This window comes from Acomys russatus, chromosome 27, assembly GCF_903995435.1.
Source record: "Acomys russatus chromosome 27, mAcoRus1.1, whole genome shotgun sequence".
NCBI lineage: Eukaryota > Metazoa > Chordata > Mammalia > Rodentia > Muridae > Acomys > Acomys russatus.
The window spans coordinates 13495700-13512130 of NC_067163.1; the positions used below are offsets into that span (position 1 = coordinate 13495700).

General features: G+C 42.7%; 1 protein-coding gene and 1 pseudogene across 1 annotated transcript; both read right to left on the minus strand.

The window, feature by feature from the left end:
- Positions 1–8610: 8610 nt before the first annotated feature.
- Positions 8611–9686, minus strand: LOC127210083 (heterogeneous nuclear ribonucleoprotein A3-like). Its single transcript, XM_051169778.1, has 2 exons — positions 8891–9686; positions 8611–8765 (listed from the first exon to the last, which is right to left on the minus strand). The coding sequence occupies exons 1-2, from the start codon at positions 9603–9605 to the stop codon at positions 8611–8613; spliced, it is 870 nt and encodes a 289-aa protein (XP_051025735.1). The 5' UTR covers positions 9606–9686.
- A 4947-nt stretch (positions 9687–14633) lies between these two features.
- LOC127209819 (uncharacterized) lies at positions 14634–16059 on the minus strand (annotated as a pseudogene).
- Positions 16060–16431: the final 372 nt, after the last annotated feature.

The following is a 16431-nucleotide window of genomic DNA, read 5'->3' on the forward strand; positions in this document are numbered from 1 at the left end:
AAATTGTCTTATTTTTGTGGTGTTGGTGGTCAGAGCCTCATGCATGCTGATCAAGTGAGTCTGTCTCATCTCCATCCCAACCCTAAGGATGCTCTTTGAAAAGTTTCAAAGCGGGGCTAGCAAGATGGCCCAGCAGGTGGAAGGTCCTTGCCACCAAGCCTGTCGACCTGAGTTCCATTTCTGGGACTCATGGTGGAAGGAGAGTAGCAGCTTCCAAAAGTTGTCTTCTGACCTATACATGAACACAAAATTGTAATTTGTTTTTTAATCCTTAAAAAGTTGAGGGTAACAAACAAACAAACAAAAGCACTTCAGTACGTCTGCGTCTCCAGGTGGAAGAGGTGATAATGAAAGGGTCGGAGGCCATTGCAGGCACCAAAGATAAGGTTGGAGAAAGTAAGTTTGACTCACAGCTGAGGAAGATTTTGCTCTTGGCTGTTGGATTCCTGGTAATGATTTACCAGGACGGTGGCTCGGAAGTTCCTACTTCAGTGTTAGAATACTTTTGCCAAATAAAGTAATGCTGAGTGACACGTGACAGTTTCCTGGCGTCTTTTCTTAAGCACTGGCTAGATTTAAATCATTGTGGGAACGTACTGTGGTGTGGATAGCACTGACGTCATCCGCAGGTTAGCTGCCCTCTGATGGAATTTTGATCCCACTTTTTCAGCTTGTATTGAGCAATAGACAACACTCAATTAGAAAAGGTCAGAAGTCCTCTTCTGACCAAGTACTTTGAGGATGGGGGGTTGAGATAGGGTTTCTCTGTGTAGACCAGGTTGGCCTCAAACTCAGATCCACCTGCCCCCTCCCAACCTAGTGCTGGCATTAAAGGTGTGCACCATCACTGCCCATCTCCCTCCCCCGCTCAAATGGTGGAACAAGACTAACAAACAAATCCAGCAAAATAAAGAAAAATCATATTCTCCCAAAACCTAGATGCTTACCCTTTTTGTCAGCACTTGATAGTGTTGTTTTGGGGGCACCGGGCATCAGCAGTCTTTGAACGTTAATTGATGCCCCAGTAGGGGATTGCACATCACCTGACCCTGACCACTATCCAGGAACCAAGATGTCTCTTTAAATGAAGCTGGGCCAACGATCTGATTAGCAGTCAGGCTGGACTGCTGTATAAAGGTAAAGTATCCTGTGCTAGAGGTCGTTTTCACGGTCACGTGTGTCATTTATCTAATGACTGCTTTAGAAGTGGCATGAGCTGCTGTGAAATACTTAAGGTGTCCTGTATAGACGTCACTTAGACATTTGGCCTCACAGCTCATGTTCTATCTAGATATTTTAGACACTAACTTGGACAGGTTGAGTTGAAATAATCTATATTAAAATGTTTGTCAAGGGGCTGGAGAGATGGCTCAGAGGTTAAGAGAACCCTGGGTTTGACTCCCGGCACCCATGTGGCAGCTCACAGTTGTCATCGATTAGCTCCATTTGCAGTGCACCTCACACACAATGCTCTTTGATTTCTGGAGGTACCAGGCACACACTCAAAAGGAATGTTTATCCCCTTGGCACGTTAGTCTGAATTTCAGGCTCTTTTCTGTGTGGCTCTTAGTGTAAGAGATTCTGATGCACTGAGTCGGTTAGTGAACCTAGGGCAGATAAAAATCGAAAAGTTAGTCATTTCAATGTCCAGGTAGCTTTATCTGCTACTTTTTAAAATTAATTTCAAGAAATTGCTTGTAGTATTGTTATTATATGACCTGTGATACTTTTTCTAAAGATTGTATTTTAAAGTTGAAGTGAAAAATTAAAATTTCTTATTAATACTACTTATTTTTCACTTCTAACTAAAATACCATTTTGTGTGAGAATTTGCACTGTGTTAAGAATTTTGGGTTTTTAACCTGGTTGATTTTTAACTTTTCTTCTTTTAAGGAATCTTGCCTTGAAAACAGCATGATTGGCTTCCATACCATCTTTGAATATGAATGATATTCCTAGTTGCAGCATGCCCTCATAGAGACCAGCAGACCAGGCTTATTCTTTCAGGAAGTTTCTTCATGCTGGACATAGTATGTTGGATGTCTGCACATGGACTGGATTGCCCATTGACTCATAAAAATATTTGAAATATGATAAAGAGCTGAAGAAAGGTGGTTTCAGGAAGCAACTCCAACCCTCTTATAGCTTTTGAGCAGTTTGAAAGATCATTCTAGAAATGAGTGACAAGATTCTAGCCATTCCTACATTTGTTTCTAGACATCTGTGTTAACCCGTCCACTTGGTGAATGATGTTTGAGTTATCTCCCACGACTATAGTGGCTAGTGATGTACTTCTGATCAGTTCTGTCTGTGGGTATGGAAAGCACATCAGTAGGAGGTGAAATAGAACCGTTCATTGGGACATTGATGCCCCCCCCAGGGAGATTGGCGCCCATTGAATCATCGCTGAAGAGCAGTACACACTAGTGAAGAAGGCAATTGTTTATAATCCACACCTTTTTGTGGGAAGTTCTGTTTTTCTTTGTTAACTGAAGACATTCTTTTCCTGAACAAGTTTTTAGTATTAAAGATCTGATAATCATATTTGGTTGGGGGTGTTATAAATAAGAATTGAGCTGAGTACAGTGACCCACACCTTTAATCTCGACATTCAAGAGGCAGAGGCAGATGGATCTGATTTCAAGGCCAGTGTGATCTACAGAGTGAGCTCCAGGACAGCCAGGGCTACACAAAGTGGGGCTAGGTGGGCGAAGAATTTCATCTTTATAAATAGAACTTCAGTATACTTGCTGTTCTTCCTTATGTTCTCCAGAATCAACAACAGTGTCTAAAGCCAGATGCAGTGACACACACCAATGATCTTAGCACTTGGAAGGCAGAGATAGGAGAATCAGGATTTAAAGTCACCTTCCGCGTTGTAATTAGCTGGAGGCCAGTCCAGGCTAAATAAGACCCTGCCCTATAAAATTTGGAAGGGGAAAAAAAAGTAATCTTCATTCTTTCCCATATTGGTCTTTTTGTTTTCTTGTCCAGTATTCAGTTGTGGCTTTCACTGCTGGTGATGTATCTGTTGTCCTTCCAGTAACATGAGCACCCCGGAAGGCACGGCCAATACGACTCCCTAATCTGCCTGTTGCTCTGACGTTACCTTCATACCCTTCTCATTAAGTGTGTTGGGGGGGGGGGCGGCGTACAAAAGAAAAAGGAAACACATTTGTGTAGGTAAAAGTGAAAGTCCGTCTTTAAGGTCACTAATGTGTCTGTTTGCAAATTAAATAGAATTTAGAGTCAGGTGGCAGTGGTGGCACACACCTTTAATCCCAGCACTCAGGAGGCAGAGGTAGGAGAGACTCTGAGTTTGAGGCCAGACTGCCCTACGGATCGAGTCCAGGACAGACAAGGCTATATAGAGAAACCCTGTGTCGGAGAAACCAGGGAAAAAAAAAGAAAAGAAAAGAAAAGAAAAAAAAAGAAAAGAAAAGAAAAAAAAATTCATTTGTTGGTTAGAATTGCGACACTTGGTGCTGTAAATTTTATTTTCAGCCCTTCTCATTATGACCTTATCCTAATTAAAGGTGAGTTTATTTCTTCAATACATTCCTGTAATTTAAGGAACATTTTTGTTCTTATGATTCATATTTTACCCAACAAGGACAAGCATAAGAAAAAGAAGAGGCTTTTAATTTACTGAAAAAAAATTTCATAAAGTATTTGGTTTTAATATTTTCTCCTGTAGGAGGCCTGCTCCACTTTCCTCTCTTCTGTCTCTGCCTGATCTCCAGTTACTTGTTCTCAGGTGTATGTACATGTTTTTTTTCCCCCACCATCTGTCAGGAATTTAATGTTTTTGTGTTTTGCCTCTGTAATGGGTCAACTGTCTGTTTTAAATCTTTGTTCTTTTTGAAATTTTTTGTTTTAATTTTTATATTTTTAAGTATATATACACGTGTATCTGTGTATGTGCATGTGAGCAACAGTGCTCTGGGAGTCCAGAAGAGGGCGTCAGATCACCTAGAGCTTGAACCACAGGTAATTGTGGGATGCTAGGAACCACAAGGGTTCACTGCAAGAGTGGTATATGCACTTAACTGTGGTACCACCCATCTCTCCAGCCCCTTCTTCTGTTCTCTCTTCATGTGGCTGTGCCTTCCTCCTAGTCTCTAGCTCTATCTTTTTTTTTTTTTTTTTTTGAGACAGGATTTCTTTGTGTAGCCTTGGCTGTCCTGGACTCGCTGCTTTGTAGACTAGGCTGGCCTCAAACGCATATCGATTGATCCACCTGCCTCTGTCTCCTGAGTGTAGCTTCGTTTCTTGTCCATCCTTGTCAGTGAACCATGGTCCAGTCTCTGGTGTTTTGGTGTCTGGTCTGTTTTTTAGCTGCAAACTAATGCTGTTTTCTTGAGAGTTCGGTCTTGGTGCATTTGCTCCAGGGGGTCGTGGCTCCTTTGTTCTCTGCGGAGAGGCATGGCCACATAGGTTTGTTATCGGTCTTTGCACAGGACACAGATCCTTTTTATGTGTTTTATGAGCATTCAAGATAAATCAGTTGTTATCAACTTTTCCTTGGAACATTGAGGATCCTGTGTTTTCTGATTCTAAGGATTAAGATTGGTCCTCTAAGACAGCTAATGCTGCTTCATAACTCGTCAGCATGGTCTTACGGCACAGCCATTCTGCCTATTCATAAGTACATCATGTCCCAAACATACTGTGTCTTTCCACCACGGCAGAATTTATCTATTGGATAAATAAATCTCCAAGGTACTGCCATTTCACTGGCAGCACTTTTACAGATAATTTCTCTTTCCTTGATAATCTGGCTGAGGTAAACACGGGTTCTTTTTTTTTTTTTTTTTTTTTAAGATTGATTAATTTATGTATAAATAAAGTTGAGTTCATGTGCACCGTGTGTGTGTGTGTGTGTGTGTGTGTGTGTGTGTGTGTGTGTGTGTGCATTGAATCCTTTATACTCTCTTTTCCCCATAAGACAGAGTTTCTCTGTGTAGACTGGGCAGGCCTCGAACTCACAGAGACCTGTTTGTCTCTGCCTCCCAGAGTGCTGAGATTAAAGGTGTGTACCACCACCCAGCTACCCCTTATACTCTTAGAGATAATAGTCAAAATGCTTGAAATTCCTAGTACAAACAGTTGTAAGTCTCCCGGGGTGGGAGCTGGTAGCCAAACTAAGGTCCTCTGCAAGAGCGGAGTTCCTAATCTCTAAGGCATCTCTCCCATCTTAATCCAGTTGTTACTAATATTACCTCTCATTACAGGTCACTGTTAGAATACAAAATGCAGGGCTCGGGAAGGAGCTGATGTGAAGTTACTCTACAGATTGAGCTTTATTAGGAGAGAGAGAACACGCACAAGTGAGCAGTGCTTCTACAGCCGTGGTGTAGGAGCCACGTGCCACACCTTTACGTGAGCAGCAATTAGGAGACATTGAACGTTCTACCAGATACACCATGATGGGTCCTTGGAGGGAGGAAGGGAGGGGGAGAGAGATCTGAGAGGAAAGAGCAAGCCTTCGAGTCTAGAAAGGAGTTGCAGTAGGAGAGACAGCTGCCATGTGTATTAAGAAGGAAAGGAAAGCCCTCACACTCCCTCAGCAGCTGTGATTTACAGCTTTTTGTTGAGGGAGGCAGGAGGGATGGGAGTTTCTCACCACCTTGCTGTATAGCTTAGCCTCTTGGCAAGGAGCCAAACACTAGATAGAGCTATGATCTTAACACTTGCTAGGGCGGGGCTCTAGCCAGCCTAGCAGGGCCCTACCAGCTCTTTCGACAGGCATAGGGCAAGAGGTCTGGCCTGATAGACAGAAGACAAAGGCAGGTAGAGAGGGTCTGTCATCTAACACGTCATACAGTAAGTACATACACGTATCTACATATGACGGAATACACACAGAAGGCTGCTGCAGGCTTCCTGGAGGTTTCAAAAATAAGCTGATAGAAGCGCAGGTGAGTCCATATTGTTAAGATGATGGACCCAAACCAGCCGCAGAGAAGAAGCTGCTGCTGTAGAGTTGAGTCCAGCCCTAACAGTGAGAGGAATCTGGGCACCGGGATGGGCAGATGGTGGAAGTCAGCAGTTGGGCAGGCTGTTGAGCAGGAGGGACTGTCCATCTTGAGGCCTACATGAGGTCCCTGGTGATGGGTCGAGGCTGTGGCCATCGTAGTTATGCACGCTGACTTCTTCAGGACTCAGATGAAGGAGCTAAACCCTCCTCAGTCTTGACCTGGTCTCCTGGGTAGGACTTTCATGCAGCCCTTTGCTGAAATCCATAGAGTGGCACCTGTTTTCTCTTCAGGGATGAGTCATTTTTATCAGTTTGGGCAACTTCCATGGTACTGGACCAACTGTGAAGTGTGTGGAGCTAACCAGGTGTTGTTAGGGAAACTGAATTTTCCTTTTTGGGCTTTTAGTTTCGTTAATTAAAAAAATTAGAAATGGAAGGTAATTTGAGAACACGTTTATTAAAGTTTAAGAGAAAGGAGTTAGAGAAATGGCTCAGAGGTTAAGAGCACTGGCTGTTCTTCAAAGGTCCTGAGTTCAATTCCCAGCAACCACAGTGGCTCATAACCATCTATAGTGATATCTGGTGCTCTCTTCTGGTGTGCAGGTGTACATGCATGCAGAACACTATAAATAATAAATGAGTATTGAAAAGAAAAAAGTAAGAGAAAAGCATAGTACAAGGAAGATGAAAATCCTGGTAGCCCCAAGAAGTAGAGATGGAAAAAAGCCACTCCTTTTAAGTTCAGCGTGGAATAGAAATTGAAACAGCTCATTAAGAAAAGAGAGCACATCCCCGAGAATGGAAGAAGAATAAAGCTTATCTCTAAAATAATGGAAGTGGGCTGATGCTGAGGAAAGTTCTCCAAAGCCAGTCACACAGTATTTCATAACTCCCCTCTGCCCAGATCCTGTTGGTATTTTATGGGTTGTGTTTTGTGCGTTTTGGTCATCAGATGGTACCCAGAGAGGGGAGGGCTTCCAGGCTTCCTCTCTGCAAACTGGCTCCTTCCTAGTGCTCTTTCTTTCTTTTTTTTTTTTTGGTTTTTCAGGACAGGGTTTCTCTGTGTACCCTTGACTGTCCTGGACTCGCTCTGTAGACCAGGCTGGCCTTGAACGCCACCACTCCCAACTTTCCCTGCTGCTACTGTATCTTTTTCCCAGTCGTTACTCTCCTGTCACATATGTAAAAGTCTCTCAGGGCAAGGCCCAGTCTAAAATTTTACTGTTTCACATACTAAAGAGTAGGTTAGAGCAATGCACGGCATGATTGCAACAATTTTACAGCAAAACCATGACTGAAATCATCATGGGAAGATAGGAAAAGAAAGAAAATACTATTAGAAAAGGATACGCATGCACGTGCGCGCGCGCGCGCGTGCGCGCACACACACACACACAAACACAAACACACAGCCGGGCATGGTGGTGCACACCTTTAATCCCAGCACTTGGGAGGCAGAAACAGGCAGATCACTGTGAGTTTCAGGACAGCCTGGTCTACAAAGGGAGTTCAGAACAGCTACTCTACACAGAGAAACCCTGTCTCAAAAAGAAAGGAAAAAAAAAAAGAAAGAAAAGAAAGAAAAAGGACTTGTACTGATAATCAGTTTCTAGAAATGGAGAGAGTGAACACAGCAGCTTTTAACATTTGTTAGCTAGAAGGTTCCCAAAACAAAAGTATTGGTAATCCTAGTAACTAGTGTATTAGTGCATTGTGGGTATTTTTTTTATTTCCTTTTAAATTGTAAAACTTTTTTGAAAAACTGACAACAGACATTTTATTTTGAAAGACTTCATGTCTTAAAATTAACCTCTGTTATTTTGTAATTACATTGTAACATTCTGGAAATGGTTTTAAAAACTGACTCATTAGTTTCTTCTTTTTTTTTTTCTTTTTGAACTTTTGAGATATTTTTCACTTGAAGGTAATCTTAATGCTATTAAATTCACAAATAACCTATTTTTTTTTATTACCCAGCCCTAATGATCTAAAACACCATGCAAACATACACATGTCTGTTCGCTCCCCATGGCAGGGCCCGTTCATCAGGGTTCTGGAAATGCGGAGACTAGATTCCCCTTCAGTTGCAGGTCAGTAGGTGTTTCTTTACAGCTAACTTTAGCAAAATTCATGCAAAATAGTCATTAACAATGATCTTTACTTGCTACCTTACAAGGAAACACCTTCAAAACTGCATTTTGTTAAAGTTTCTGTACTAAAATAAAGAAAAACTGAACTACACAAATACTGAAAAGTTAAAAATTCCTTAATTTTTTTATTCCTGGTACCACTACCATATTTTACATGGCAACATACCTGATGTAATGAAAAGACAGAGGCAAAGCTACAACGGATAAAAGTCCATCTAATTGACACTACATTGCGTTCTTCAACAGCTGCACTTGCTGCAAACTGTGGCTAGGACAGTCCTGGACAAGAAGGGTTTCCTGTGTAGCTACAGCGACCCCTGACTGTGGATCATGGTTTGTTCTGTGGCAGATTTTTACATTTCCTCTAATGCATGTGGGACGGCTGTCTCAAAGTAACCTGCAGCTTTCCTGACAACTCCTCGCTCTCCTGCTAAGAACTGTCGCCCTTTTCTGCTGTTTATAAACCTTCTGCTACCATATCTACCACTTCCCCACCAGGTCCATAGCCACCACCATGGGGACAGCCTGAGCTTCTTCCACTAAAACTGCCCCCTCCTTCATGGGTCCATAATTTGATTGCTGTTGTCTACTATAATTTCCAAAGTCGTAGTCTCCCACACCTCCACCAAAATTTCCTCCTTCATTGTAACCATCACATGCTCCTCCTCCACCATATCCACCACCTTGGTTTCCATATCCTGGTCCACCACACCATAGCCTCCTCTACCACTGTAACCAGGACCACACCCACAGTTGGCACCGTCGCTTCCAGATCCATTATATCCACCATCACCGCCTCCGTAACTACCTCTGCTGCCACCACCTCCACCACCATAGCCTCCTCTTCCACCTAAGTTTCCACCGTGACTCATAAAGTTGCCAGATCCACCTCCACAACCTCTCTGTGATCCAGCAGACTGCATCTCTTGTTTAGAAATAACCTTTCTCACTTTACAGTTATGCCCATTAACATTGTGGTATTTCTGAACAACAGTATTATCAACTGTGTCATGATCATCAAAAGTTACAAAAGCAAATCCTCTCCATTTTCCACTCTGCCTGCCTTCCGTAACTTCTGTGGTTTCAATCTCGCCATACTTTTCAAAGTAGTTTCTCAGATTGCAGTCTTCTGTATCTTCTTTAATACCACCAACAAAAGTGTTCTTCGGCGTTAAATGGGCACCAGGCTTTACAGAATCCTCTCTAGAAACATCTCTCTTTGGTTCCACCACACACCCATCAACCTTGTGTGGCTGAGCACACATTGCAGCATCCACCTCAACACACGAGCAGATCACAAAACCAAAGCCCCTGGAACATTTTGTTTTGGGGGGGTCTCTCATTACCACACAGTGTGTAAGTGTGCCCCATTTATCAAAATGTTCTCTTAAGCTATCATCTGTGGTTTCAAAGCTCAGACCACCAACAAACAGCTTCCTCAGCTGTTCTGGTTCCTTTGGATCATGGCCCTCCATTTTGAGACTGGGCTCGCCTCTTCCAATATGGGAGTTCAATATGGGACCGAGAAGAAGAGCAACTCATTAGTTTCTTACATAAGAAAGTTTATAAATGTTGTGGTCTGCAACTCCAGTTGTATTATAACAAACCATGGCTTATAGCTAAACTTTACCTTAAATGCCAGGCATACTCCTTTAATCTTAGCATTCGGGAGGCAGAGGCAGGCAGCTGTCTGTGATGTCTAGGCTAGCCTGGCCTACATAGTGAGTTCCAGGTCAGCCAGGAGCAAGACAAGACCCTGTCTCAAAACCAACAACAACAACAACAACAAAACCTTTGTCTTAGGCTATTGTAGATTTATGTCTTGACCTGCTTTTTCTTTTTTTCTTATGTATATTCTTTGTTGTTATTAATTATAGAAGATAATGGGTTTTGTTAAGATGTTTCTGTGTTTGTTTTTTGCTTTTGGTTTTTTTTTTTGTTTTGTTTTTTTGGTTTTTTGAGACAGGGTTTCTCTGTGTAGCCTTGGCTATCCTGGATTCACTTTGTAGACCAGGCTGGCCTCAAACTTTCTGTGCATGTGTAGAATGTACAGGAAAAGCCCATGTATCACACATGGTGGTATTGAGATTTGAAAAACAACCCTAAAATGTGGGATTCACCTCACTGAGTATCTTCCCGAGCCCCCTTTGTCCATACTGGTGGTGGTTGAATATGTTGGAGCTGAAGGAACTGTACTAGCCACTAGTACAAGGTGGTCTCAGAGCTGTAATTGGGCTGCTAACAAGAAATTTACATAAATGTGCAGCATCATGATTGAGTAGGGAATATGAGTAAGTGAAGGCAGACGCCACAATATTAGCACGAGGCAGAGATAGTATGGGCTCTTGGAACCTCAGAGCCCACCCCCAGAAACACACTCTCCAACCAAGACCACGCCTCCTAATCCTTCCCAAACAGGTCGGCCAGCTGAGGATCAAGCATTCAAGTATATGAGCCTTTGATGCCACTCTCATTCAAACCACCACACAGCTCTTAGTGGAGAAGACTAAGGGAGACTTGAAACCTTACAAGGTTACACCTATGATACATATATGTTCACTGTGTATGTAAATCCTAATTATGGTAACTTGTCTCTTCCAATGTGAACTGGTAAAGTTATAAGACATTCTGCCTCAGTTTCTTTATCTGTGAAACGGTAGTCATATATAGTAGTGTTTGCCTATATGCCTTGAGTTTTGTTGTTGTTTATTTTTGAGACAGGTTGGCCTTTAACTCACAAGAGATCTGTGCATCTCCCAAGTGCAGAGATTTAAGTCATAAACCATCACAGCCAATATAGTTTTTTGTTGTTTTTGTTTTTGTTTTTGTTTTTGTTTTTGTTTTGTGGGGAGGGTTGAGACAGGGTTTCTCTGTGTAGCTTTGACTGACCTAGACTTACTCTAGACCAGGCTGGCCTTGAACTCACATCAATCCACCTGCCTCTGCCTCCTGAGTGCTGGGATTAAACATGTACACTAGCACGCCTGGCTCCAACATAGCTTCTTACTTGGTAGGAGAAGTAAGAGTTTACCAGGCTTACCGCTTCAGGCTACAGTCAGTGGCTTGTTGTAGAAGTGACATTTTCCACTTTGAAAGATAACTTTGATAAGTATAGTGGTCTTGGCTCATGGTTATTTATTTTCAAGGGTTAAAATATTTCATTGCATGTTTTTCTAGCTTTTCCATTGCTGAAGGAAGTCTGAGGTTATTCTGATGCTGTGGGCTTTGTATGTGAGTTGACATTTTCTCATGCCCCTTCTAGTGTTGGTCTTCGTATTTTTAACATCTTAACTGTGGTATGTCGTGAAAAATTCCTTTTCTGGTCATATCTATTTGGAGTCCTGTATGTCTCTTGGTGTTTTGGAGTCCATTTCAATCTCTGGGTTAGGACTTTTTCTGATATATATTTTTGTTAAACAATTCTATCTATTTATTCTACTTGGTTTTATCTCTGTTCCTTCTATACCATCAATTCTCAGGTTTGGCCTTTTGAAGATAACCCAGACTTCTTAGAAATATTCCTGCTTCTTAACTTATTTTCCTTTTTTTTTTTTTTTTTCAAGACAGGGTATCTCTGTGTAGCCTTGGCTGTCCTAGACTCACTTTGTAGACCAGGCTGGCCTTGAATTCACAACGATCCGCCTGCCTCTGCCTCCCAAGTGCTGGGATTAAAAGTGTGCACCACTACGCTCAGCCTTATATTCCTTTTATATGTCTGTATGTGTTAATGTCTCTAGTTTTTCCTCCATATCTGAAATTTGTTCCTCTGTATGGCTTTATTTGATGCTTTCTGATGTGGGTTCTATTTAATTGACCATTTCTTTCATTTCAGGAATTTGTTTGTTTGTTTGTTTTTCAGTGTTTCAATCTCCTGGGTGAATTTTTCCCTCCATATTTTGAACTTTTGCCTGTATTGTCAAGATCTTATATATATATTTAATTTTATGTATCTTTTGTATCTTATATATGATCATTAATTTCTTTTTTATTTATTTTATGATACATGTTTATGAATATTTTACCTATGTGTGTATATGTGTACACTGTGCATCAGAGAGTCTTGGATCCCCTAGGACTGAAGTTAAAAATGGTTGTGAGCTGGAGATTGAATGCCAATTTTCTATAGGAACAGACTTGTTTTTCAGTTTTGAATTGAACCTGGATCCTCTGGAAGAGCAGCCAGTACTCTTAACACCTGAGCTATCCCTTCAACCCTGATCATTAATACTTTAAAAAACAAAAAACAAAACAAAACAAAAAACCCGAGACTCTGAATTTTTTTCTCAGACATTTCAGCACTCTCTGATTTTGGGTTTCATTGTAGGGGAGCTGATCAGTTGTGTTGATATTTATATCATAGTCTTGAGTCACTTTGTAGTGATTTGCATGTCTGTTGAAATGGACTTGTTTTTCAATTTTGACTTCCCCTTCTGATTCCACTTGGATGTTCTCCCACCCCTGAATCTGGAGCGCTATCTACATGAAGTTCAGCCTTGGGGACTTGTAGAAATTGGTATTGATTGTAAAGTAAAATCATTGAGGTGATCTGTATTAGTGAGGGTTCTCTAAGCCAACAGAACTTAAAGAATGAATATGTGTACACCACACACACACACACACACACACACACACACACACACACACACACACGGGATTTACTAGAATGGTTTACAGGCTGTGGTCCAGCTAGTCTAACAGTGGTTGTCTACCAATGGAAGGTCCAAGACTCCAGTAATTGTTTAGCCTATGATGCTGAAAGTTTTATCTGGCCTTTAGAATATATCAGAATCCCCAAGAAATAGGCTTTATGCTAGTGAAGGAATGGATTTGCCAGTGAAAGTGAGAGCAAGCAGGCAGAGATCAAGACCTTCCTTCTGTCATGTCCTTACATAGGCTGACAGCAGAAGGTGTGGGCCAGATTAAAGGTGCCTCTTTCCACTCCAAAAGATCTGGATTAAAGGTGGCTCTTGCCATTTCAAATGATTGAGTTAAGAAAAAAATATCTGCTGAGTGGTGGCACACACCTTAATCTTAGTACTCAGAAGGCAGAGGCAGGCAGAAATCTGAGTTCCAGGCAGTCTGGACTACAGAGTGAATTCCAGGACAACCAGGGCCACACAGAGAAATCTGGTCTTACCATGCCGCCCCCACCTCAAAAAAAAAGAAAAAAAAGAAAAAAAAAGAAAAAAAGAGAGAAAAATCACTCACAGGTATACCAACTTGGGTTTTAGTTAATCCCAGTTATAGATAGTTAAGTTGACAACCAAGAACAGCCATCACAAGTCAACCCCTTTTCACCTTGACACACAATCATATCTCCTCATACCATGCCTAATTTCCAAATGAAAACAGTAACCAGGCCATAATTACACCTAATATAATATAGCTATCCCATGCACAATCACAAACATTGCATATTTAGCCAGGTCATAATTATGCCTAACATGATATGACCTTCATATAACCACAAATGCATTATAAATTTTAGACTAGGTAGCAGGGTCCCTTGAGTGACATTCTTTTATTATCTCAAACTTAAAATATTATAACCACTGATATTCTCTTAATTGATGTCATATTACATGAAAAAGAGATCAAGGAAAGAGAACACAATTATCTGTACAAATCCATTCTTACCAAAGTATGACAGAAACAGTCGTGTCAACTGTAATCCTTGTTTCTGTAACTGGTCATGTGGCCTAGGCTGGTATTTATGATGACCTTCCTCTACTAGCCATTCTGTATTTGCTCCAACTCCAGCAAGCACTTAGGCAGGTCTTGGTTCTTTTCCTAGAGAAGTGACTCATACCTTCATTCCTGAAGGGTGTGTGCCTTTTGTCATCCTTCCTGGATTAGCTTCTTGTAGTTTCCTGTTGATTAATCACAGGCCATGGTGCTACCCTAAAGGATCTACTGTACTCCAGATGTAATTTTTGTTTTGTTTTGTTTTCGAGACAGGGGTTCCCTGTGCAGCCTTGGCTGTCCTGGATTCGCTTTGTAGACCAGACTGGCACCGAGATCTGTGTGCCTCTGCCTCCCCGAGTGCTGCCATGCCCTGCACTGATATAATCTTTCTTAACTCCATTGTGGAGAAGCTATCCAGTATCCCCTCGGCAATGTGGATCAATCACTCCTCCTAACACTGCTAAGCCTTTCTTCATCTATTAGTTTAAGGGCTTCAGGAGACCAAAGTAGCCTGGGGGTGAGTCCGAGCTTCCAGTTCCATGGAATGTTTGTTGTGACTCCTGGCAGAACTGGTCACGGGAACAGGGAGCAAAACTTTCCCTAATGGATCACTAGGGGGTGATGGTGAGTGCAACCACTGCCCTTTCCACCTCTTTTTTTTTTTTTTTTTTTTTTTTTTTTCGAGACAGGGTTTCTCTGTGTGTAGCCTTGGCCATCCTGGACTCACTTTGTAGACCAGGCTGGCCTCGAACTCACAGCGATCCGTCTGCCTCTGCCTCCCGAGTGCTGGGATTAAAGGCGTGCGCCACCACGCCCGGCTACCTTTCCACCTCTTGATTCCTACATCTGTGGATCTTGGCTGTGGAAGAAACCATATATATATTAGACTGATTCAAAGCATATGCCGCTTTCTGGAGAAGCATGCCCTAGGCCCTCCAGGCTGCTACCACCTAATTGACTCTGTAACTGTGTCTTCAAAAGGCTATTGCATCTTTCTGTAAGGCTCCCTGCCTCAGGATAGTGGGAACATGGTAAGACCTGTGGATTCCATGATCATGGGCCCACTGGCACACTTCCCGGCTGTGAGGCGAGTTCCTTGGTCAGAAGCAATGCTGTGTGGAGTACCGTCACAGTGGATACAGCGTTCTGTAAGCCCATGTTCAGGAAAGGCAAATCCATAACCAGAACAAGTGTCTACTCTAGTAAGGGACAAAGCACGGTCCTTTCCATAGAGGAAGCAGACCAGTGTAGTCAGCCTGCCACCATGTCGCTAGCTGGGCACCCTGGGGAATAGTGCCACATCTGAGCTCAGTGTTGGTTTCCACACTTGGCAGATCTTGCACTCAGCAGTAGCTGTAGCCAGGGCAGCTTGGTGAGTGGCAATCAGTGTTGTCAAGCCCATGCATAAACCTCATCTCTGCCACCATGGTCACTGACAAGGATGGCTGGGGAAAGAAGCTGACTCTCCACAGAACAGGCCATCCTGTCTACTTAATTCTGAAGTCCCTTTTTGATGAGCATTTACATGGGACACAGGTGTCTTCACATCCTCTGCCCATTTGCAGATATCTGTCCCCATCTTCCCCAGATGACTTTCTCACCAATTTTCCAATCATGCTCTTTCCATGTCCCTGACTATTGAGCCAGTCCATTGGCTACAGCCCATGAATCAGTGAGCAGTTGCACATCTGGCTATTTATCCTTCTGACCAAATTGCATGTCCACGTGTACTTCCTGAAGTTCTGCCCACTGTGAAGATCTGCCTTCCTGGGTGTTTTTCAGGGTTGTCCCCGAAAGGCATCATCGTAATGCTGCAGCTGTCCACTTCTGGGCGATGTCTGTGTAATGTGCAGAGCCATTGGTAAAGCAGGCCCTAGTCTTCTCTTCCTCAGTCAGCCGACCATAGGGAACAGCAGACATCACTGTAATGGAAATAGAAACCATGGGCATCTGGGCAACTTCTTCACATAAGTTGGTTGTGCCTTCAGGGACCTGCTCAGGCCCCATCACATCTGAACCACTTCTGATAATGCGTTGTGCTGTGCGCATCCTACTTGATGACTTAGTGGGTCAGAGAACACTCGGCTCATGCTGGGCAGCTCAGGTCAGGTGGTAACTTGGCCCATTGTCAAATATTCAGTTTCCACTGAGCTGTCTCTCAAAGGGAGAATAATTGTCTGCAGATGATGGTAGAACCTTGCTCTAAAATCTCAAAGGTCTCCTCTGTGGTTCACCTCTAAGCATCCCTCTCTGCCACTGACACGTCAGGTACCACTAGGCCTGCTTGCACAACAGGCCCCATCTCCTGTTCCTTAAAGCCATCAGCTTTCCAAGTCTCTTGGTATATGGGCTAGAGCAACAGATCCTCCTGAAGACTGTGCGGTCTCTGCAGTCTGAATAGGCCCACTAAACATTGTTCTTCTTCCTTGGTGGTGGGAGGGGCCCAGTGCACGCCCCACACCAGTGGACCCCTAAGGATTTTACAGAGGGAGCTTGAATTTTGGGTGTATTTCTTTCCCAGGCTCTGATACACGTACAGGTTGCCAGCAAGTCCAAAGTGGTTGCTATTTCCTGTTCACTTGGTCCAGTCAGCATAATGTTATCAATAAGTAAGCC